Below are 24,555 nucleotides of genomic sequence, written 5' to 3' on the forward strand. Positions count from 1 at the left end.
AGCCATATCTATAGCAATAGCCCTTAGCCCTTAGACTTATATACCGCTTCGCAGTGTTTTACAGCCCTCTCCCAGCAGTTTGCAGAGTCAGCATATTTCCCACCAACAGTCTGGGTCCTCATTTTACCCACCTCGGAAGGATGGAAGGCTGCGTCAACCTGGAGCCTGGTGTGAGATTCAGACTGTCAAGTTGCAGGCAGCTGGTGATCAGCAGAAGAAGCCTGCAGGACTGCACTCTGACCACTGCACCACCGTGGTTATAAATTTGATGCAGGCCTAGTAGTTTGATTTAAGTCCTTTGCAGTTTTTTAAAGATGCCCAGATGAAGTATCCCCCCTTGATGAAGGCTACATCCTCTTAGGGCTGTTCTGTGGATAAGAGTGGCTACAAAGGAATTATTTGAAGTGTCAAATCCCCTTTTTTCCCAATGCTATTAATATCTATTTACAACCAGGGCCTTGCGGTGTTGAGTTATATATACTGAAACGGGTGTTTTTGAGGTGGATCTGTTAACTGATTTCTACAATTCGTTTAGTGACTGAAGCTCCAGTGTTCCCCTTCTCAGGCAGGAAACCCTGCACCATTTCAGACAAGTGTCTGTCCAGTCTCTTCTTAAAAGCCTGCAGTGATGGAGAACCCACAACGTCTGGAGGGAATGGATTAATTGTTCTCACTGTCGAGATATTTCTCTTAATCCCAGGTTGCTTCTCTCCTTGATTAGCTTCGATCCGTTGCTTTTTGTCCTGCCTTCAGGTGCTTTGGAGAAGAGTTTGACCTCCTCCTCTTCGTGGCAACCCCTTAGTTATTGGAACACTGTTACGTCACTCCTAATCCTTCTTTTCATTAAATTAGACATACCCAATTCCAGCCACCGTTTGATCCCGGTGCAATTTCTATCCAGCAGAGAGCAGTGGCTGTTTCCAAAGTCACCATACGCTCAGTTTTACCCCTTGCTCAATAAACCTGCCCCGTTCGAGGCTCGAATCCAGAATGCCTACAATTTGGGTCAGCAGCTGGTGCTCCGAAGGGTCACTTCAGGAGGAGCTGTGGATTCAATGGTTAAAGCTTAACCCACGCTCGGACACTAAAGGGGCTGTCGCAGCACATTTTGTTCTCCCAAATATCCCTGCCCCAACCTGAGCTGCCATGTGTGTGTGTCTCTCTCTCCCTTCCTCCTCCCTGTTTGCTCCTCCCTGGCGTGTAACCGAACTGCAACGAGTAAGAGGCGGTGTCAACGGGAGCGGAGGTGGCTGCTTGGGGGTGTTGAGAAGAGAGATGGGGCAAGGAGGGAAGATGTGAACACGCTTGTGGTTTCTTGGAGGGAACAGCAGCTGCAAAATGGGATGTTCCTCCAGTGTTTCACAACCTTTAGTAACTTTAGAGGTGTGGACTTCAACGCCCAGAATTACTGTGGCACCGAAAAAGTGACTTATGACCGTTTTTCACACTTAAGGACCGTTGCAGCATCCCCAGGGTCACGTGATTTACACTCAGATGCTTAACAACTGACTCATATATATGATGGTGGCAGTGCCCCAGGGGTCACGCGATCCCCTTTTGTGACCTGACAAGCAAAGTCCACAGGAACCCAGATTCCCTTCAACAACCTTGTTACTAACTTGTCAACTTGCAGCGATTCACTTACCAACCGTGGCAAGAAAGTCATAAAATGGAACAAATAAACTCAATAAAGTTACATTCGCTCAGCCACAAAAATTAACTGAGTTTCCCTTAGCCACAAAGATTGGGGGGCTCCCTTGTTGTGAGCCTCCTCTAAGGACTACCTGTGCTCCTTTAAGCCCTCTGGAGTTGGGCCAGGCCTTTGCAAAATTGCCAGAGGCAAATTTTCTGATTTAATCAATCAGAATAGAGCTGGAAGGGACCTTGGAAGTCTTCTAGTCCAGCCCCCTGCTCAAGCAAGAGACCCTCTACCATTTTAGGTAAGTGACTCTTAAAAACCTCCAGTGAGGAAATCTACCCACAGCCGACTACAAATGCGACCTGGTTCTCTGTGTGATAGCCTCCCTCTGGCCCAACTTCAGCCTCCCATCTGGAAAAGGGGTGGGGGGTGGGTGGGAGTCTCCCCTCCCTGAGGGGGCGTGGCTTCTCCTCCAGCTGTTGGTGTCCCACGTGCTTTGAACACCTTGGAGAAGAGTGCAGTGACCGGCAGGGAAGGGCGGGGAAGAGCTGGTGGGCTCTCAGGGGGGCCTTATAACTCGGCAGGCGGTGACTCAGCTGCACCCAGTCTGTGTCCCCTTCGTCCTGCTTTTTTTGTGGTAGGGGGCTGCAGAAACCTCCGTGGAAGATTGAAGGGGCTGCAACACCATGCCTCCTGCACTTTGGCAGCTGCTCTTTCTGCTACAACTGACAGCATCTTTTCGGTCTCCGGTAAGAAAACGTGGAAGCGATTTAAAAAAAAAAATACAGGGGGCGAAAGTGTGAGTGACACAGCGGCAAAAATTGTGGTGGGGAGAAACTCAACAATACTGCTTCCCATCGGAAGCCCCTGAAATCTGAGGGAGACCCCCAGAAACATTTCTCTCTTTTTAAAACAACCAATGTGAAATTGGAAGCATAAAGAGAGAGGGGTCTGTGCAGTTGTTTTGGGGAAGGGCTGCTAAATGGGGCACACCGATTCTCTGATCCTGAATGGGATAGACCCCCCCTTTTAAAAAAAACTTCTTCTCTTTCTGGATCTTTGTAATGGGTATACTATGAATTCATAAATGTTTGAACGCCGCCTCGCATGGCAAGCGAAATACATGTGTGTGCGTGTGACTTTAATCCTCTAGATATTGAAAACTTTTTTTTTTCTAAAAGAGATCAATATTTGGCAAAGAAAAGTTATTTCCTTTGACGGTGTGCAAAGTTAAAACTCTAAAAGCAGAGCGTTTGGGAGTCGGTTGTCTTATTTTTCATACAAAGTCAGAGAGAATCCAAGCTAATATTTGGGGCTGTTCCCGGCTCCACTCACCCTCTTTTTTTCCAAACCTGGGGAAATTGTCACAGTTTTATTTAAAATCAGGCTCGGGCACCAACCCAGCAAAATTTGTGGGTTTCTCTCTCTCTGTTTCTTTCTGTTTATTTAAACATTGTGGATGTGTGCAATCTGCCCTAATGTGGAATGGGTTTGTGATGGTAGGTTAACTGAATTTTAATTGGATTTCGATTATCAGGGCATAATCTTTTCTTGGAAACTTGCATCATAGTTTAAGGTAAAGAGGATTGTAAAGTTTGGTTGATACAGTTTAGTTCTCGACTTACGACAGTTTTTTTTAGTGACCGTTCAAAGGTACTGGAAAAAGTGACATGACCGTTTTTCACAGTGACCACCTTTTCATCATCAAAATCCAGATGCTTGGCAACTGTTTCATACTTATGACCATTGCTGTATCCCGGGGTCATGTGATCCTAGTTTGCAACCTTCTGTCAAGCAAAGTCAATGGAGAAGCCAGATTCATTTAACAACCGGGGTACTAACTTATCAACTGCAGTGATTCACTTAACAACGGAGGCAAGAAAGGTCATAAATTGGGCCAAGCTCACTTATTAACTTTCTCGTCTAGCAAGAGCAGTTTTGGGCTCCATTGTGGCCATAAGGCAAGCATTTCAGAGTTTGGTAACATGTAAAACCTTGGTAACATTAAGATGCGTGGACTTCAACTCCCATGCTGGCTGGGGAATTCTGGGAGCTGAAGTCCATGCATCTTAACATGATCAAAGTTATTACTGTATACATTAATTGAGCCTCTAACTGCCCTCCCAATGACACTCAAAGCACATTTTGCCTTCCATTCTTGCAAATAAGAAAATATGCTTCCTTGGATTGAGTAAAGAGAAGATTTTTTAAAAAGTAAATTTTGTAAGTTTAATGTTCAAGTCATGCCACAATCTATTATCCGTCTTCACGTAAAGTCATTTTGATTTTGTGATGGTCCCTGGGTAACTTCACTTTATTTCGTTGGCTCTCCATAGGCCCAGGTGGAAAATTACGGTGAGCAACGGAACTTCCAGGTTTGCAGATGTTTTTTAAAAAAAGAGGCACAGTGACATTTATGTCACCATGTGCCAAGGTTGATGGATAGCTGTAAACAAGGAAATCTCTAATCTTACTTTGTCTGTTGTAAACCTCTTTTGCAAAGCTCTTAGTGCTTATCTTAGCTTACGGAATAGATGAGTTCTTGCTAACATTTTGGTGTAGTGTTTTTCCTAGAATTCCTTCACCTTCATGGTCCTAGAATTACCCTGAGATAACATGGGCAGCCTATAAATTTTATAAATCAAGGACATGTTTTCTTCCCAAACCTCCCATTGTTCACACCTTTTGGCTTAATCCTCTTACTTACCTCTTAAGTCCAAATGGATATACCTACAGTAACTCTACCAATATGCATCTTTCCACCATTCCCACCCTCCCTGCTCAGGGTTGTTAAATTGTAAGGGTTAACACTCTGAGAAGAGGACCTTCCTGCTTAGACAGTTGTGGGTTGCGTCTCATTCTTCTACACGATGAGTCAGGATCGTGGCATTTGGGACTTGAGGTGGGATGTTGGACCTTGGCTCTAGAGTCCTGCCTGGAAGGTTTTTTCCGCTGGTCCCCATCCTTGGTCACCCTTTTGAATTATATATTATAAGCTCTTTCTTTGGGCAAAGAACTTCCTCTGACTCTCTTTTTCTTGTGCAAACTGCTCAAGAAATAATTCAGGAATGTGCTTGCAGTGCTCAGTCAGTGTGCATCCTCTCCAATTCCTTTTTGGCTGGGAAAGAGTTTTGCTGGTTTCTTGTTTGGCTTCACGCTATAGTAGAAAAGGTTAAATGCAGGCAGACTTCGACTTACAACTATTTGCTTAGTGACTATTTGGAGTAACAACAACACTGAAAAAGTGACTTATGACCATTATTCACACTTACGACCCTTGCAGCATCTCCATGGTCATGTGATCAAAATTCAGACGTTTGGCAACTGACTCATATTTATGACAGTCGCAGTGTCCCGAGGACGACTGATTACGGGGCTACTTGTGTGATTCTGGGAAGCGGGGTTGGCAGGAGAGAACTCATAATTAGATTTTATTCTGGATTTCTGGGGACTGCTGTTCTTTGCCTCCAGCTGGAAGATGGCTCTGTAGTTCCTTCCCCAAGAACGAGGGGCTTGAGCCGGGTGCTCCCTTCTTTCTACCCAGCAATAGGCGAGGCTTTCACATCTCCCGAGTCACAAAGAGCATTGCCAAATTGGGAAGGGTTGAAATCCATATTTAGTTCCCAACGTGTCACTTGCGGGAGCTAATTTTAACCTGCTCTTGGGAGGCCGAGTCTGTTCGGAGTGAGGTCATCTCTTCTGTGGGCCCGTGACTAAGTTCACCAGCTAGAAACGCCACCTGTGAGGTCTTCTCCTAGATGGGGACCAAGCAGAAGAACGTGCCCATTTGTTGGCCAAGGGTGAGCTGTCTAGGGAGACTCTCCGTCATCCAGATCATGGTTGTCCCAAAGGTGCTTTTTTCCCCCAAGAGGCAACTGGACTTTCTGGTTTTTCTTTGAAGAGGTTTCGCTTCTCATCCGAGAAGCTTCTTCCGCTCTGACTGAAGAATTCCATTCCCCACCAATCAGTCAGAGTTGAAGAAGCTTCTCGGAGGCTCCAGCCACCTCCTCCTCTCCACAAATCCCACTCCCTTCTAGATAGCTGACGATGCTATCTAGTTGGGTAGTGAAATGTTTGCAAGAAAAATAATCCATCTTAGAGAGCACCCACAGTCGATCTCCTCCCGCTCCTCTTCCTCCTCCTCTCCAGTCCACTCCCTTCTAGATAGCTGATGATGGTACCTAGATGGGTAGTGAAACATCTGCAAGAAAACCACCCCATAGTCCTCCTCCTCCTCCTCTTGGCTCCCCTCCTTGCCTCCCCCCCTGTCAAATAAGGCCCCCTTCATAAGCCACTTGCTAACCAAGGGTGCTTGTCATCTGGGGGGAGCGGGGGGGGGAGAGCACGGAGGGCAGCCGCCCTACAATGCAGCTTTGAATCTGGCGAAGGGAAGAGCGTTTCTGCAAAGTTCCTCTTGCCTGTTTGCTGGAGGCTCTAACAAATTCTGACAGCTGACAGCTGAAAGAGCCGTGTGTGCTCTGGCACGGCAGTGCACAGGCCACCGAAACCACAAAGGCTTGGCCACTCCAAAGCCCAGATGCCAAAGCAGCGGGGAGAAAGAGAGAGAGCAGAGCTACCTGGTCCTCCAAACTGTTTGCAGAAAGGGAAGAGTGGGTTTTGCGCCTTCCATTTCATCCCCAGGGGGTAGTCCTCGAGTTACGATCACAATTCTTCCCCCACTTCAGGTGGCTGAGTGAGACATTGGTTAAGTGAGTTTTGCTCCATTTTGCAACCTTTCTTGCCACCGTTGTTAAGGGAATGACTGCAGCTGTTAACTTAGTCGCACGGTTGTTAAGGGAATCTGGCTTCCCCAATGATTTTGCGTGTTGCAAAAGGGGATCATGTGATCCTACGACACGACAACCGTCATAAATATGAGTCAGTTGCCGAGCGTCTTAATTTTGATCAAGTGACCACAGGGACGCTGCAACGGTCGTAAGTGTGGAAAACAGTCCTAAGTCACTTTTTTCAGTGCCTTTGAATGGTCACTAAACGAAAGGAAGACAACAGGCTAAAGATCTTGAACCTCCCCGAAGGAATCGATGGCAGCTGAAGAGTTAATCAAGGGGGAAGGGCCACACACCTGGATTGGCCCACATCTGGGCCAGCATTCAGAACCTGACCAAATGGGAGCAGGGTCCCCAAAGAACATGGATTTTAAAGAGTATAGATTAGCTGTATGGATGATGTTCCCTAGTAGGGTCATGAAACGTCTGCAAGAAAACAGCTCAGCTCAGAGAACACGAAGGACCACAGTTCTCCTTCTCCTCCTCTTTCTCCTCGCCACTCCACGAACCCCACTCTCTTGTGGTCTGATGATGCTACCTAGTTGGGTCGTGAAATGTCTGCAAGGAAAATAACCCATCGTAGAGAGCTTCAAGGACTCCATAGTCATCCTCCACTTCCTCCTCTTCCTCCTCCTCCTCTCCACAAATCCCACTTCCTTCTAGATAGCTGATGATGTTACCTAGTTGGGTAGTGGAATGTCTGCAAGGAAACCACCAAGCTCAGAGAGCATCAAGTACCCCATAGTCGTCGTCGTCCTCCTCCTCCTCCTCCTCTTCCTCCTCCTCCTCCTCCTCCTCCTCCCTCCTCTCCACAAATCCCACTCCCTTCTAGATGGGTAGTGAAAATAACCCATCTTAGAGAGCACCCACAGGCGTTCTCCTCCTCTTCCTCCTCCCCAGTCCACAAACCCCACTTCCTTCTAGATAGCTGATGATATTACCTACTTGGGTAGTAAAACGTCTTCAAGAAAACATTCAAGCTCAGAAAGATCCCCAAGGGATCCTTAGATTTCATAGATCTTAGCTGAGCATGGAAAGCAGGGGTGTCCAAACTTGGGAACTTTAAGACTTGTGGACTTCAACTCCCAGAATTCCCCAGCCAGCCATGGGAACTTTAAGACCTGGGAACTTTAAGACTTGTGGACTTCAACTCTTAAAGAGTTGAAGTCCACAAGTCTTAAAGTTCCCAGGTTTGGGCACCCCTGATGTAAAGACATTAAATTTGGGCAGGGAAGTAGATAAGGACAGCATTGGGGGGGGGGGGGTTCATTTGGGAGCATCAGGCTGTCCCAGCATACTTTCCTCAATGTAATCTACAAGTGGCACCTTCAAAGCGTGTTTTTTTTCTTTGAAATTAACACACAGAGACACCCCGGGGAGTCTGTTCCTGGCATCTCCCAGCTAAGGGAGCTAAGAAAAAAGTCCCAGTTTCCAATATTTATTCTTGGTCTCCAACCCAGTGCCCCCCAAGACTGAAGGCCGGGGTTGTTCACAGCCAATGCAGCGTCTCTTTTCCCTTGGAGTTGCCTCTTAACCCAGCCGTATTGGCTGACGGGCGTTTGCGTTGCCTGCAGCCAGTAGCACACACAGATGCTCACACCTGTCCAGGCGTGGGCCCCGGGTTTGTTGATCCTGGCTGAGCTTCAGGGCACGTCTGTTCGGTCCCCGATGTCTCAGCGGGAGAAGGCACGCTTCGGACAAGCCTAAATACACCCCATGGGCTGGGCTTTCTGGAATCCCCCACAAGGCCCGTCTCCCTTGGCAAGGCTTCGAAAACAGGCTGCAAAATGCAAATGGGGAGAATTTGGATCCGAAGCCCTCTCTTGAATTGGGTTGTTGTTGTTTTTTAAACAACATTGATCCGATGAAGTGGTGGCTTTTAGGAAGGTGGAAAGCTACTTTAGACAACAAAGGTCCATTTAGAAGCCCCTTGATTGATGTGGAGAGGAGCTGATCTCCATAGACTCCTGGCAGAGATTTCCCCAGCCGTTCCTCAGGGAGCCATTGCGGTATTTTTTTAAAAAAATGTTTATTTATTTGCACGCAAAGCACATAATCGGCCAACAAGCCATTACCCTTCCCTAAATCCGCCCTTCTGACGAGCAGTCAATGAGGAAGCCAGATTCACTTAACGACCGGGTTACTAACTTAATAACTGCAGAGATTCACTTAACAATGGTGGCGAGAAAGGTCGTAAAACAGGGCAGAACTCACTTAACAAACTTCTTGCTTCACAACAGAAATGTTGGGCTCAATTGTGGTCGTAAGTTGAGGACTACCTGTAGACTGTCGAGAAAACCCCCAAAGGACACAGGGACTATTCAGTGAAATAATTTCTCATCACTTTGCTGAATTTTCTCGCTGCAGGGAGACGGTTCTTCCTTCCCATGGGGTAGAGCAGGGGCATCCAATCTTACCCACTTTTCTTGTAAAATTTAAGGAATTCTATGTTTTCCTATATATTGTATTATATTGATGAATTAAATAAGAGAAAATAACTTAGTTTAAAATTGATGGCTTGTGTCCATCCATCTTAAAGCACGCTGGCTGGCTGGGGAATTCTGGGAGAGAAAGTCCACCCATCTTAAAGCATGAGGACTTGGGAATTTTGGGAGTGGAGGTCCATCCATCTCAAAGCATCCTGGCTGAGGTATTCCGAGGGCTGAAGTGCACCTCTAGTATCTTAAAACATGTCGGTTGGGGAATTCTGAGAGTTGAGGTCCATCCATCTTAAAGTTTACCAGGTTGAGGACAATTGCTTCAGAACTACCCTGCACCCCAAGAAGACTTCTCCTTGCCCTCCCTGCTCTTTCAACTCTTCCCCCTCTCCAAATTCCTAAAGACCCCCCTAAAGACACACACACACATCCCTGAGCATCGCCCAGCATCTTGGATGCTGACGGAGGACACAGAATGGGGAGTTGTAATGGGCAGACCTGCCTATCAAATTCTGTTGACGCAGCCCTCACATTTTCCTGGCTGCAGCTCCTGCGGTTACGGGCAGCGTGCAAGGAGCCAAGGTAAGCTGCGAGGCACTTGGGCTGCTCACCACATACACACATATACACACACGCACACAGACACAAAGAGACAGGGAATCTGTTCAGGCGGCAGGCGGCTATGTCTACGGCTGGCTTGTCCATCAAGATTGAAGTGCTTAGAAGGCAGCTGCCTCTTTGGGGAGAGCGGCGTGCAACAGATGCAGCTTTTTACACACACAAACGGCACTCTACCTTTGGCATTGAGACCCCTATGGTATTTGCACCCCTAATCCTGACCTGTTTGTTGGGCAGAGAGGTTTAGAGTCTTTCCTGCAAATCCAGATCTCAAACCACTTCACCCTCACCACTGAACTCCATCCTAAGTCATAGGGCAGAGGTCTCCAACCGTGGCAACGTTAAGACTTGTGGACTTCAACTCCCAGTAACTGAACTGAGGGATAGAATCAAGATCACGTGAAGGGTTAATACCACTTTATAATGCCTTGGTAAGGCCACACTTGGAATCCTGCATTCAGTTTTGGTCACCATGATGTAGAAAAGATGTGGAGACTCTAGAAAGAGTGCAGAGAAGAGCAAGAAAGAGGATTAGGGGACTGGAAGCTAAAACATATGAAGAACGGTTGCAGGAACTGGGTATGTTTAGCTTAAGAGAAAGAAGGAGTAGGGGAGACACGATAGCAGTCTTCCAATATCTCAGGGGTTGCCACAAAGAAGAGGGAGTCAAACTATTCTCCAAGGCACCTGAGGGTAGAACAAGAAGCAATGGGTGGAAACTAATCAAGGAGAGAAGCAGCTTAGAACTAAGGAGAAATTTCCTGACAGTTAGAACAATTAATCAGTGGAACAGAAGTTGCCTCCAGAAGTTGTGAATGCCCCAACACTGGAAGTCTTTAAGAAGATGTTGGATAGCCATTTGTCTGAAACGGTATAGGGTTTCCTGCCTAGGCAGGGGTTGGACTAGAAGACCTCCAAGGTCCCTTCCCACTCTGCTATTGTATTGTATTGTATTGTATTGTATTGTATTGTATTGTATTGTATTGTATTGTAACTCTGGGAGTTGAAGTCCACAAGTCTTAAAGTTGCCAAGGTTGGAGACCCCTGTCGTTGTTGTTAGTTGCGAAGTCGTGCCTGACCCATCGCGGCCCCCATCCAAACGTTCCTCCAGGCCTTCCTGTCCTCTACCATCCCCCGGAGTATATTTAAGCTCACGCCGGCTGCTTTGGTGACTCCATCTCAGTGTGTAAAACGCCCCTGGGTTTGTCCAGGCAGCACCCCTAGAGAATGCCCCCCCTATTTTTCATCCTGGGAGACTTTGAGGGAGCCATGCGATGTTAGACCCACCCTTCCTTTGGGGTGGGCTGCGTTCCAGGGTCCGTCAATGTCAAATCCCAAAGAATGGCAGCCTTTTTCGCGTCCAACCCAGCCGACGTGCGCCCAGGAGCATCCAGGCCCCCCAAAGCATCCTGTGTTGTGTTTGGAACCGATTTATGACCCACAATGTTTTCCAACTGCATCACCCACCAAAACAACCAGGCCTCCCCTCCGGGCTGAATTATGAGATAAATTATCTACTGCAAAATAAACAACTATCCCCACCCGTAACAGACTTTTTCGTAATGTGCGCTAATATTTGTGTTGGGAGCCAGCGGAGATGCGATTTGGCATCCCGGCCAGGCTGTCCAGGAGTGCGTGTTGTGTTTGTCAACGTTAAGTAGTGACTTTGCAGAGGGAAAAGGACACGTAAAATAAGGCGACGGGACACGGTGTCGTCTTTCAGTCCTGGAGCGAAAGGAAAAATCTCACGGTGAGCCGACTTGAAGTCTGTTTCTGGATGAGGGACTCTCCCTGCCAATTGTTTAAAATCACTCATACGGATCAGTATGAATACATTGCACCTAAAAACCAGGTGGAGCTTTGATCCCACTGTCGGGGGTCCCATCTTGACCACAAAAGGGACAAAAAAGGACAGCCCTCAGGAGCTGCAATAAGCACGATGAATGCTGAGTTTATATTAGGGTGAGCCGGCTGGGTGACTTTGAGCCAATCACCAGGAGACAGGGAGTTCTAGTTCCACCTTAGGTAGGTGAGGCCAGGTGAGTGACTTTGGGCCAATCACCAGGAGATGGTGAGTTCTAGTTTCAGTTTAACCATGAAAGCCAGCTGGGTGACTTTGGGCCAATCACCATGAGACAGAGAGTTCTACTTCTACTTTACGTATGAAAGCTGACTGGGTGACTTTGGGCCAAACTAAAATTCACTTTCTCCTAGTGATTGGCGCAAAGCCACCCAACTAGCTGTCGTGCCTAAGGCAGGACTAGAACTCCCAGCCTCCTGATGATTGGCTAAAGTCACCCTGTCTGACTTTCATGCCTAAGGCAGAACTAGAACTCTCATCTCCTGGCGATTGGCCCACCACCCATCCCTCCACATATCCAGAAGAGTCCTATATTTTTCCCGCAGATAATTTATTGCTGTAAAAATCCCGATTGCCCTTGAGAATGATTTAAAGGTTGATATTGGGGGCTCAGAAGGACCAAAGTCTTGAAAGACCCTTTACAGAAGCAGTGCCCCCCCCCCGCAACCGAGGGCAGCCGAGATGTGGGAGACTCTTTGGGGGGCGGGGGGGGGGAGTCTGTGTCTACACAGTCCAGGAAGGGCTGTCCGAATTGGAGACCTGGCTCTCCTCGAAGACACAGGAGCGCCTGTCAGGGTTGATGGGTGACCTCATGTCTGCATGATGAGGGCAACATTCAAAGACCCCTTTTATAGAACAAAGACGCGTTTCTCAAACTTGGGCCACTTGAAGACTTGGGGGTGGCTGGGTGGGTGGGTGGGGGACTTCAGCTCCCAGAATTCCCCAGCCCCGGCTGTCATGTCGAAAGATTAATCCAACAGGTGCCTCAAACACCAACCCAGGAGAATTGAGCTGGCAAAGCCTTTTGTTTGGCATGTTTTCTGGGCCAGCCCTGCTTTGAAACCTAGATTTAACCGTGGTTAATTGTTGGCGGGCTGTGGGACTGCCTATCCTGGATGGTGCAGACTCCAGGTAGACCCTCAATAGATAGGATAGAATAGAATAGAATATAGAATATTATAGAGCATAGAATATGACGCATAGCATAGAGAAAATATAGAGTAGAATAGAGAATAGAATAAAAAATGGAATGGAATGAGATGGAATGGAATGGAATAGAATAGAATATTATAGAGCATAGAATATGGAGCATAGAATAGAGGAAATATAGAGTAGAACAGATAATAGAATTAAAAATGGAATGGAATAGAATAGAATAGAATTCTTTATTGGCCAAGTGTGATTGGACACACAAGGAATTTTGTCTTTGGCGCAGATGCTCTCAGTGTACATAGAAAGAGACAAGATACATTCGTCAAGAATCATAAGGCACAACACTTAATGATAGTCACAGGGTACAAATAAGCAATCAGGAAACAACATCAATACAAATCGTAAGGATACAAGCCATAAAGTTACAATCCTGCAGTCATAAGTGGGAGGAGACGGGTGATAGGAACGATGAGAAGACTAATAGTAATACTACGTAACGCAGCCTTAAGTGAATAGTTTGACAGTGGGGAGGGAAGGATTTGTTTAGCAGAGTGATGGCATTCAGGAAAAAGCTGTCCTTGTGTCATCAGGCACCTCTGCCTCTTTTGCAGTTCCTCATCTCGGAGGGGGGCCAGGAGTGGCTGCCATGCCCAGCCGAGTGCCCCCCGCATGAACATGGCCGCCCCCTGTGTGCCTCTGACGGGAAGTTTTACCTGTCGCCCTGCGCCTTCCAGGAAGCCAGGTGTGAACGTCCAAACCTGCAGGTATGGCCCCGCTTCCGCTGCCGAGGAGCTGCCCAGCAGGATAACAACAGTAAGGAGACCAAGAGGAGGGGGGGAATCGGGGGGTGGGTGGGCGGGAGATGGCATGGGTCAAGGGGGGACGGATGTGGGAGACAATTTGGGGGGGAAGGGTGGCTTTTCCCAGGTGGACGTAGCTGTGAAATTGGCGCTGTGGTGAGGATTGATTGATTGATTGATTGATTAGCAAATGGCTTATAGGTACTCCTTGACCTACAACCACAATTCTCCAGACCTCTAAAGGACTGGCTCCTAACTGTGAAATTGGGCTGCAGTGTTGATTGATTGATTGATTACCAAATTGCTTATTGATATTCAACTTATGACCGCAATTCTCCAGACCTTCAAGGGACTGGCCCCGATGGCCATAGCTGTGAAACCAGACAGCGGTGTGAATTGATTGATTGGGAAATTGTTGATAAGTAGGAGTTGACATCCACCCTCTGAAAGTCGCCCAGGTTCAGAAGCTCGGGTTCAGTGTCCGATCTTGACTTGTGTCTTCCTCCCATTTCTTCCATAGGGGCCAATTTGACTCGGTGCCAAGAAGACCGAGCGGCTGCCCTCGCCAGATCCTGGCGCCAGACCCACGCCCTGTACGTGCCCGAATGTAGTGAAAACGGCGCCTTTCTGGAGGTGAAGCTCTTTCTACGTCTTCCTTAGGGCCCCGGGGGAACTTGAGTCGCTCTCGAGAGCAAGACGGGCAGCAAATACATTTAATCTATACAGTATATATAAAAATGGCTCTCTGTGTGTGGGATGCTGCCATGGTCATTAAGTATGAAAAACGGCCCTAAGTCTTTTTTTTTGTTGCCAATGTAACTTTGAACGGTTACTAAATGAACTGCCGTAAGGCAAGGATTACCAGCCGGTGACTATAAGGATGCTGCAATGGCCATGTGTCATAAGTCACGTTTTTATGGCTATTGTAACTTTACTGGCCGGATGCGCTTCCTGTCGCCAATGCGGAGTTACATTCAGAGGAGGTATTCTCAACATGCCCAGAGAGAGAAATATCTGCCGCTACCTAGGATCGAACTAGCAGCCTCCTGATTTTGAGGAGAGAGCTCCACCTCCAGGCCACTGCACCACCCGGAGAAAATGATTGATAATTAAATTAAATATATTAATTAATACATTTAATAATAGTTTAATAGTTTAATCAATATCCAAAGTGACTTATGACACAAGGCCATTGCAGCATCCTTACAGTCACCTGCTGGTAATGGTCACCTGCAGTCACTAAATGAATGGTCATAAGTTGAGGACTTACCTGTATCTCTTTCCTGGGCACATCCCCTCACCCCTTCTCTCTCTCTCTCCTGGCTGCCCAGGTCCAGTGCCATAAACAAACCGGCTATTGTTGGTGCTCCACCCCGGAAGGAAAGCCCATCGCAGGGACGTCTGCCCTGAACCAAGCGCCCAATTGCACAGGTAAGGCCTTCCTGCCATCCTCTCACCTCCAGCCAGGCTCCTGGGGGCTGATGGGGGGCATGGGGCGTGGGTGGATTTAATTACTTTTTTTGGTCTTTTAATGACCCCTTGCATTGGGGTGCAACTGAATGGAGCCGAACGTTTACTGGCCGGATGCCCTTCCTGTCGCCAATGCGGAGTTATATTCAGAGGAGGTATTCTCAACATGCCCAGAGAGAGAAATATCTGACTCTACCTAGGATCGAACTAGCAGCCTCACTGCACCACCCGGAGAAAATAATTGATAATTACATATATCAATTAATAAATTTAATAATAATTTATTTATACATTAATCAATATCCAAGCAAGCTCCTGGGCGTCCTAATAAAAGATCAAGAACAGCTAGAAATCCAGATTAGACTGGTGTTTTTTCAAACCTGGCAACTATAAGACAGGTGGACTCCAACTCCCAGAATTCCCCAGCCCAGCGCACCTTGCTGGGAGTTCCAATCACAACAGTGCTTACAAGTCGAGGACTTAACCCTTTTCTTCCTTCTGTTTCTTTTGCTTCCGCCCCAAACCAGGAATGGATTCCACGGGAACCTCATGGCAAGATGCCCATTCTTCTAAGCGAGGTAAGTCGCCCTCTGCTTGCTGTGACGCCCAGCGACTGTGCATGATGTGCCTAACTTGGTTAGGGATTTAACCTGCATTCACACCATGCACTGACTGAGGTTCAAACTAACCCGGTTTAGCATGTCGTGGGGATGTAGCCTCTAGAGAAGTGTGTCCCAGCATTAGCCACTTTAAGATGGGTGGACTTCAACTCCCAGAATTCCTTAGCCAGGTTCAGGAATTCTGGGACTTGAAGTCCACCCACCTAAAAATGGATAAGGAATTCTGGGACTTGAAGTCCACCCACCTAAAAATGGATAAGGAATTCTGGGACTTGAAGTCCACCCACCTAAAAATGGATAAGGAATTCTGGGACTTGAAGTCCACCCACCTAAAAGCTGTCCAGGTTGAGAAATGCTGATTTATAGCTACCTTACAGAAAGTTACAGGAAGGGGCCTTCTGGAGAAAAACGAAAGTCGTTTTCTGCATTCCTCCCTTTAATGCCTGGGGGTGGGGGGTTACTTAAGCAGGCAGAAGTTCAACCGATTGAGCTTCTTCTGTCTTAGGAAAGCCTACCCCTGTCGGGTTTCGGGTTGGTCCCCTCCCTCAGTTTGTGTCCAATGTAGAACCCTGATGAGCCTTCGTCATCGACTTGAGGCGCCCCCTGTAGCTCTAAAAATCAGGGGTCCCCAAACTTGGCAACTTTAAGACTTGTGGACTTCAAGTCCCAAAGCTGCCAAGTTTGAAGACCTCTGCTCTAAATTCTCTCCCTCTTTGGACAGAGAAGATGACATTAAACCCTCTGTAATAGCTGCCTTCCACCTCTTTTCCTCCCTGAACGCAGAAGAAGGTGTCGCCCCCCGGCCTACTCAGCCAAGCCCCGTGCCCCGCAAGCAGCCAGGTAGGTTGAGCCCTTCCTTCTCCCCACTGGTCCTTACCACCACCCAGGCCACCCCCCTAGGTTTTGAGGTGGGAGGGGGGGGATGAGCTGCTTGGACTCGCTAGAATCGGACTGTTGTTGCACGAGTGTGTTTGCAGTGCTAGGCAACAATTGCACAATGCATGCGTGAAATGGAGACACCGAATGTGGACTTTTATACCATGCCTGAGTCACCCTGTTCTCTTCCTTCCTTCCTTCCTTCCTTCCTTCCTTCTCTTTCTTTCTTTCTTTCTTTCTTTCTTTCTTTCTTTCTTCTTTCTTTCTTTCTTTTCTTCCTTCTTTCTTTCTCACTCGTTCTTCCTTTCCCCCCTTCCTCCCTCTCTCTCTCTTCTTTCTTTCTTTCTTTCTTTCTTTCTCTCTTTCTTCCTTCTTTCTTTCTTTTCTTCCTTCTTTCTTTCTCACTCGTTCTTCCTTTCCCCCCTTCCTCCCTCTCTCCCTCTCTCCTCTCTCTCTTTCTTTCTTTCTTTTCTTCCTTCTTTCTCACTCGTTCTTCCTTTCCCCCCCTTCCCCCTCTCTCTCTCTCTCTCTCCTCCACCTTCACTATTTTTATCAAGAAACTAACAAACGTATCTAATTCTCCTTCCTCCTTTTCTTCCCACAAGAACAACAATCCAGTGAGGTGGGCTGGGCTGAAAAAGAGAAGGGCTTGCCTAAAAGTCATTCAGCCGGCTTTCTTGCTTAAGGCAGGACTAGAACTCCCAGTCTCCTGGCGATTGGCCCAAAGTCACCCAGTTGGCTTTCGGGCCTAAGGCAGGACTAGAACTCATCACTGTCTCACACCAGCAATGAATTTAACTATACATGAAAGTGAATATAAAGCAGTGGCAGTCCCCGTCAGCTAAGTGGGCAACTCAGCTGTATGGGTGGTGGTGGCACAGCTGCCCTTAGTTGGGGTGGGGCGCCCTGCCCTGTTCTGCGAGAGGTGCCCTCTCCATGTGGAAGCCTGGCAGGGTTAAAGACGGACTAGGAGACCCTTTGGATGTGGCAGGATGGGCTGGGGTGAGGGGCGGGGGGCAAGAGAAAAACCAGAAGAGCCATTGAGCCTCCAAAGAGTTGGGTGGGATAAGAGGGTTTCCAGGTGCCACATTATTGCTCTAACCCCCTCGGCTTCTGTTTCCTGCCAATTACTCTGCCTTCCTGCCCATCACGGATCCCTCGCTGCTCCTCCGTAACCCAGAAGGCACCACCTTGCCTTTCCTGATCCCCATCATCCTTCCGGATTTCAAGACCAACCACACGGCTAAACCGGCCCCAGGTGAGCCCTGTCTTTTCTTACTAATGCATTTATTAAATTTATATGCTGCTCGTGTCACTCTAAAAAGCCACTCTGGATAGCTGGCCATTAAAGTTACACAAGTTATTTCTGTCCAGTGCCAGATCTGTCCAGAGTCCGGATTTAGGAATTGACTCTCGGACTCTTGGCAATTGACTCCTATTTATGACGGTGGCAGTGTCCCGGGGTCACGTGATCCCCCTTTGCGACCTTAACAGTTAACAACTGTCTTGCTTAGCAACAAAAATTTTGGGGTCAATTGTGGTCATACGCCGAGGACTATCTGCACCATCCCAGTCAAGTGGTTCTCCAGTCTATTTTGGGATAATCATTTTAGCATTTGATAAGGAAAATCTGCTGCATCCTCCTGGAAGGTGGGATCAAACGTGCCGTCAGTTCAGAATCCTTGCGTTCCCACAAGAGAAACGAGCCCAGCCCTCCCATGAATTCTGTTGATTCTTATCTGGGATCAACTGGGCTTGGCACTTAGTAGATCAGATTCTTGCGTAGAGTTAGAATGGGATGAACTTCTAGCCCTGCTGTGAACTCAACTCCTGTTCCTGGTTTCTCTTGCGCCCGGCGCTCCTTCCGTGCAGAATACCCGCCGTCATGCGAGCAGGAACGGCGGGAAGCCATCCACGAGGCCCGTCAGCACCAGCAGGAGGGCACCTTCATCCCGGAGTGCGAAGGCGATGGCACCTACAAGGAGGTGCAGTGTCACCAAGCCACGGGCTACTGCTGGTGCGTGCGAGTGGTCAGCGGACGCCCCATCCCAGGGACCTCTACCCGGTCAGTGCCATACCTGTCCTGAACCCAGAGTTTGAAACTGATTGAGCCCCTTTCTCCTCCCCTGTGTTCAGTGACGCCCCCTAATTTTGGGGTCTCCAAACTTAGCAACTTTGTGGACTTTAACTCCCAGAATTCCTCAGCCAGCGTAGCTGAGAGTCGAAGTCCACTAGTCATGAAGTTGCCAAGGTCCGAGACTCCTCCATTAAGCCACCTGTCTGGGTGTTTCCTGGGACTGTAACTCCCAGCATTCCTATCGACAACTGAGGAATTCTGGGAATTGCAGTCCCAACACAGCCGATAGCCCCAAGGCTGGGAGAGGTTGTCAGGAGCAGTGTGTACAGAAGACAGGAAAATTTGGGAGAGACCCAAATCTGGACTGCAATTTTTTTCCAGTTCCTAACATCCCCCTAAAAAAGAGGGCTCCCCTGGGAAAGACGGAGAGATTTGCTGCCCCCAAACAGCCTTCTGTTAATTTCTCCCCGTCCTTTTCCAGAAACTTTCCCCCGGACTGTGAAGCTGATACAGTAACCAAGAGCACGGAAATCGGGTCCTTGTTCCGAGATCGGGTCCTGCCAGGTAAGTCCAAGCTGCTTCCCTCCGTTTAAAAATGGTGAGAAGACGACGCGTTTATTTTCAACAAGGATACGTTTATTTTCAGCAGTTTTCCATCAGAAAGATTCCTGTTTTTTTAATCTTCCCAACCAGGCTGTCCCGGGTCAAAGAAAACACAATTCCTCACCCAACTGATCAAGGCGTTGAGTTCCCACATGCTGCAATCAAGGCTGATGACCATTCCGTACCGCAGGTAAGTTCAGCTCGCCCGTCACGAGAAAGGAAGCGCCTTCGGTCGGTGAACTGCACAATCCAAAGATATTGTGCGTCACGTTTCTCAACTTTACGGTCTCTGGATTTCAACTTCCACGGTTCCCCAGCTAGCATTTTGAACTTGAAGATGGGTGGACTTATGGTGGCTAGGGGATTCTGGGAGTTGGAGTCCACACCCCTTAAAGCTGCCGAGATCGAGAAACATGGCGTTAGAGTGAAGGTGAAGTGGGTGAAGGGAGCGCCGTATGCCAAACTCAGGTTTTGGGACCTGGTTCATTTTAGAGATTTTGGTAGCGTGTCTCCAGTTGATATATAGGAACCCTGTAGATACCGTAGATAAATTACTGTCTGGAGGATCCTGGAGACCCAGACCCACTCAGCTAGCCAGAGTTGGGGGGGAGAGGAAGGTAGAAAGGGGTGGGTGGGAAGGAAAGAGGGAAGGGGGAGGAAGAAATGGAGGGAGGTAAAAGGGAGAGGGAGGGAGGGAGAGAGGGGGAAGAGAAGGGAGACAGAGAGGGAAAGAGGGAGAGAGCAAAGGGGAGGGAGAGGAAGAGAAAAAGACAGGGAGGGAGGGAAGGGAAGGAGGGGGAAGAGAGGGAGAGAGAGAAGAAAGGGAAGAGAGGAAGGGAGGGAGAGGGAGGGACGGAAAGAGGGGGAGGAAAGAGAGGGAGAGAGAGAAAAAGACAGGGAGAGAGGGAAGGCAAGAGAGAGAGAGGCAGAGAGAGAGAAAGCTTCAGGGCCATGAGTTCAAGTTCGGCCTTAACCATGAAAGCTGGCTGGATAACTTTGGGCCAATCACCAAGAGACGGTGAATTCTAATCCCGCTTTAGGCATGAAAGCCGGCTGGGTGATTTGGGGCCAATCACCAGGAGGTGATGAGTTCTAGTCCCACCTGAGGGTTTTGGGGTGAGTTGCTCCCCCTCCCCCCAACCTACCTCCCAGGGTTGTTGTTGGAGCATTACCCCGGCCATCTTGACTTGCACCGACAATTAAACTACATTAAAAAAACAAGCCACGCTCTCGGCAGGTTTCCGGATTCCTTGGCGGCCCCCAGCCTGGAGGACCGGGCCGTGCGCTGGCAGTTCACCCACCTGGACCGCGACTTCAGCAACGGCGTGAGCGAGAGGGAGCTGCGTCCCTTCAAGCTGTACATGAAGCAAAACGCCCGGCCCAAACGTTGCGTCCGGAAGTTCCTGGATTACTGCGATCTCAGCGGCAACAGGTTGATCTCGCTGCCCGAATTCAGAGGCTGTTTGGGGCTCAGCTAACCGTCTGGTGGGTATTTTGGGGCCGTGGGCTTTTGCAGACCCCCTCCCCTTTTCTACTTGCAGCTCCAGGGAAGTGACGGTGGGTACAGGAGAGTCCCCCCCCCCCCCCAATGTAGTTCCTGGGACTCAAAGAAGACTTGCACAAGATCACCCCGAGAGGGTTTGGACACAGCACTCTGCGTGTCTCCCAGGAACGTCTTATAGCTGGTCCTCGACTTACGACCGTTCATTGACTGACCAAAGTTATTACAACAGCACTAGAAAAAGGGTCTTCTGACCCTTTTTCACACTTACGACCGTGCAGCCTCCCCATGGTCAAAAGCCAGCCACTTGGCCATCGACATATTTATGACGGTGGTGGCAGCGTCCTGGGGTCACGGAATCCTCCTTTTGTGACCCACAGTTGCCGAGCGCCACAGTCACGTGACTGTGAAGGTGGAACGACCGTTGTAAATCTGAGAACCGGCCGTAAGTTACTTTCTCGAGACCGCTGTAAATATAAACCGTCGTGAGACGGATGGCGGTACATTAAGGAGGTCCTCTATTTGGTTCTGCCAAGAAAATTGGGAGCAAGGCCTGGAACAAAATTAATTAGTGCTTTTTTTAAAAAAAAAACCTCCTTTGTCCCTTAATAAATTCATCCCAACATCACTACCCCCATTTTATTCTGCCAATACTCCTGACAAAAAGGCGTTGAGACAGCAGATTAAATCTGAATTAACTTTCCGCGCTGTCTCCTTCCAGATGGGTTAAGTTGGCATTTCTTCTTTTGTGAAAACGACCGAAGAGTCACCTGAAACCTTGAAAAGAAATGGGGACAAATGGATTATTTCTGGGTTTTTTGGCGCTCCGAGAAATTCAAAACCTGCTTCCTTGATTAAAGACGTCAATTCCAAACGCAGGAGACAAAACGCCCTTGGCACCGTTGAATGTTATGCCGGTTGTTTCGTTCATTGTTTAATTCTATCGGAGGCGTTTTGGCTGATCCTTGCCTCGATTAAGTCCGATTCGCGATCGATGACACGGTTTGTTGCCAAAAGTCAGATTAAGAACGAGAAAAAGTTGCCTTTTTAGGAGGAAGATGTGAAAAGAAAGAGAGGGAGGAAAAATAGGAAACTTAAGAAAATGTTATTGAGGATGGGAGATGCTGGAAGAAGACATGTTCCCAATTATTGGCTTCCTTTTTCAAAAACAGTTTAAAGCAGGGGTCTCCAACCTTGGCGACTTTAAAACTTGTGGACTTCAACTCCCAGAATTCCTCAGTCAATCACGGCTACTTTAAGACTGGTGGGCTTCAAGTCTTAAAGTTGCCAAGGTTGGAGACCCCTGCTTTGAAGTGTTACTAATAGTTGACGTGGGACCACTTTATAAAACCTGGAATCCTGCATCCAGTTTTGGTCGCCATGTTATTAAAAAAGATGAGATTTTGGGAAAAAAATGCAAAGAAGAGCAACTAAGATGATCAAAGTCCTGGAGACTAAAACCTATGAATAACAGTTGCAGGAACTGGGCATGGCTGGTCTAGTGAAGAGAAGGACTGGGGGGGGGGGGGGGGGGAGGATTGCAGCCTTCCAGTATTTGAGGGGCTGCCGCAAAGAAGAGGGAGTCCAATTATTTTCCAAAACACCAAAAGGCAGGATAAGAAACAACAGATGGAGATTAATCAAGGAGAGAAGCAACCTGGAATTAAGGAGAAACTTCCTAACAGTGAGGACAATTAACCAGTGGAACAACTCGCCACCAGAAGTTGTGCGTGCTCCATCACTGCAGGTGTTTAAGAAGAGACGGGACAGCCAAGGACCGCCTGTACTGAGGCATACTCCAACCTCGCATTTCATTAATATTTTTCTCCTTTCTATTCAAAGGTTTTCCCCCCCCAAAAAAATGGCCTGCAATTTCTGTATCTCCAAGTTCCTGCCTTCGGTTGCTGATTGACCCTCTGCACTTTAAAAAGGTGGACTGGATTTCCTGCCAAGAATTATGAGGATGGTTCGGGGGAAGAACGAGCGGAATTAGTGACTTCAAAGCCCACCCACTCGTTTTTTCTCAGGGTTTTGGCTTCCTTTCGCTTTAAAAATGTAGATTAAAAAAGGGCTGCGGTAATCCCGTCTTCCTAGATTTTGTTAATAATGGTGATATTTTAATCCTCGCTTTACGGTGTCCTTGGAAAGGGAAAAATCTGACCGAGGATGGCTTTTTTTCTGAGCGTTTTTTAAAAAGATGTATGTTTTTTTAAAAAATAAAAGGGCAATTCGCCTTCTAGGTCCCTGGTGCAGGGGAAAAAATAAGTCGAATTTTAGAACCAACTTTAGTCTTATCTGCGTGGGCTCTTTGAATCAATAAATTATATATACAAGGAAGGATTTGATGCTTTTTTTAAATAAAAAAATGATTTCTGGTTTCCTTAATGGTTTTATTCTGCCTTCCACAATATGGGCTCTGTAGTCCAGGGGTGTCCAAACTTGGCAACTTTAAGACTTGTGCAGAGCTGGCTGGGGAATTCTGGGAGTTGAAGTCCACAAGTCTTAAAGTTGCCAAGTTTGGACACCCCTGCTGTAGTCTCTCACGATACAGGCAGTCCTCGACTTACGACCACAATGGAGCCCAAGCTGCAAAAGGGGATTTATTACAAATCAATTCCATTCTTGTTAAGAAGCAATGAGTTATTAACCCAAATTGCGGCCGATTCAGGAATCTTTTCTTCAATCCACTGGAGGTGGAACAGCCCGGATTCCCAGTCTTCTGGAGTGGCCCGCCCTCTACTGGCGGATCTGCGCATTTCAGCGCAGTGAAGGTTTCCCCCCCCCCCCCCGTGAATTATTTTAGTTATTTATTTATTTAGCGTATAGTATAGAGTACACGGATAACAGCAAGAAGCGTGTATAAAAGGAGCGCGTAATAATACTAGGGTACACGCGTGATGGAAATAGGTAGTCAGTTTTCTCGTCTTGCTGGAAAAAGCGACTCGATTGCGGCTTTTCCTCTCGTTGCATGACGTTGCAAACCTTCCAGTTCAGACAAAGTTTACAGACTTCGGAACCCGAGTTTCCTGGGTTCCCAAGCCAGTTTTTTGCTGCCTCGAAAACTGCAATGCAAACCGGCCGCTTCACAGGCACACACACGCGCGCGATCCCGTCGTACAGCGGACCCAGCCTGTAACCGGGCCTAAAAGGAGGTACTGTAAACGTGGGAACTGAAAGACACGGGAGTCACGAGTAGGGAACGAGAGTTGGCAATGCGAAGATCTGGATGCGGCCAACCACCAAATTTCGGCTGTTGAAAATAGGCACAGCCGCTTTTGAACAGGCAACCCCCGCCTCCCCGCAATAAACCGAATACAAAAACCCAACATCTTGTATTCTGTTCGTTTAGCGCTCGCTTAGCGTTTCACCCAACCTCGTTTCTTTAACTCGCTCAGAAATGATTTTAAAAAAAAGTCTGGTCCTTGGATTCCAAGGGCGGACCGAGCCCCCTCCCCAGTGGGTCGCCAGCTGCGATCTGCTCTGGGCTTTTCCTTCATCTGATCAGAGCAGAAGAGGCTTCTTGGATGAGAAGCGAAACGTCTTCAAAAGGAAAAAAAACCCCAAGGAAGTCCAGTTGCCTCCCGGGAAGGAAAAAAATAAATGCGAAGCAGGACGAGGAAGGAGACACGGGAGTGGGGAGGGGTGTCATTTTAAGCCCGAGGTCTTCAAACTTGGCAACTTTGAAGACTTGTGGACTTCAACTCCCAGAATTCTCCAGCCAGCAGAGCTGAAGTCCACAAGTCTTCAAGTTGCCAAGTTTGAAGACCCCCCCCCCTTTTAAGAAATCCTTTCAGTTGCCTTCATCTTGAACCGACTTCGCATCTCTTCCTTCGCAGCATCAGCTCTCCATCTCCTTTCCGCTCCGCCGTCCTACCTTGTCGGGCTGTTGTTCCCCCAGCAAAGCAGCCCCGTCTCTGCAGCGCTTTCTCTTCCAAATGTGTCAAAGGGCAGCTCCGCCCGGGTGGGAAGGAAGGAAGGAAGGAAGGAAGGAAGGAAGGAAGGAAGGAAGGAAGGAAGGAAGGAAGGGAGAAGAAGGGTACCTCCTCCCACCCCTTCTCTTCCATCCTCATCCTCCTCTTTCTCCTCCTTCAAGGCGCTCGCCCTTTAAGAGGA

General features: G+C 48.1%; 1 protein-coding gene across 4 annotated transcripts; it reads left to right on the forward strand.

Annotated features, from left to right (window-relative positions):
* The first annotated feature begins 85 nt into the window (after nt 1-85).
* On the forward strand, nt 86-22,805 carry LOC309396860 (SPARC-related modular calcium-binding protein 1-like). 4 transcript variants are annotated; one of them, XM_081962362.1, is made up of 13 exons: nt 86-1,940; nt 2,281-2,388; nt 13,107-13,308; nt 13,816-13,928; nt 14,627-14,726; nt 15,293-15,343; nt 16,112-16,225; nt 17,442-17,519; nt 18,134-18,326; nt 18,820-18,902; nt 19,032-19,131; nt 20,179-20,426; nt 22,285-22,805. In XM_081962362.1, the coding sequence occupies exons 2-12, from the start codon at nt 2,326-2,328 to the stop codon at nt 20,417-20,419; spliced, it is 1,338 nt and encodes a 445-aa protein (XP_081818488.1). In that variant the 5' UTR covers nt 86-1,940; nt 2,281-2,325; the 3' UTR covers nt 20,420-20,426; nt 22,285-22,805. The 4 variants fall into 4 exon arrangements, with proteins under 4 accessions (XP_081818488.1, XP_081818489.1, XP_081818490.1 ...); XM_081962363.1 differs by lacking the exon at nt 86-1,940 and having other exon boundaries at nt 2,153-2,388; nt 16,136-16,225; nt 22,285-22,804; XM_081962364.1 differs by lacking the exon at nt 86-1,940 and having other exon boundaries at nt 2,153-2,388; nt 16,169-16,225; nt 22,285-22,803.
* Nucleotides 22,806-24,555: the final 1,750 nt, after the last annotated feature.

This window comes from Natrix helvetica (assembly GCF_964273705.1).
Source record: "Natrix helvetica genome assembly, chromosome: 9".
Taxonomy (NCBI): Eukaryota; Metazoa; Chordata; class Lepidosauria; order Squamata; family Natricidae; genus Natrix; species Natrix helvetica.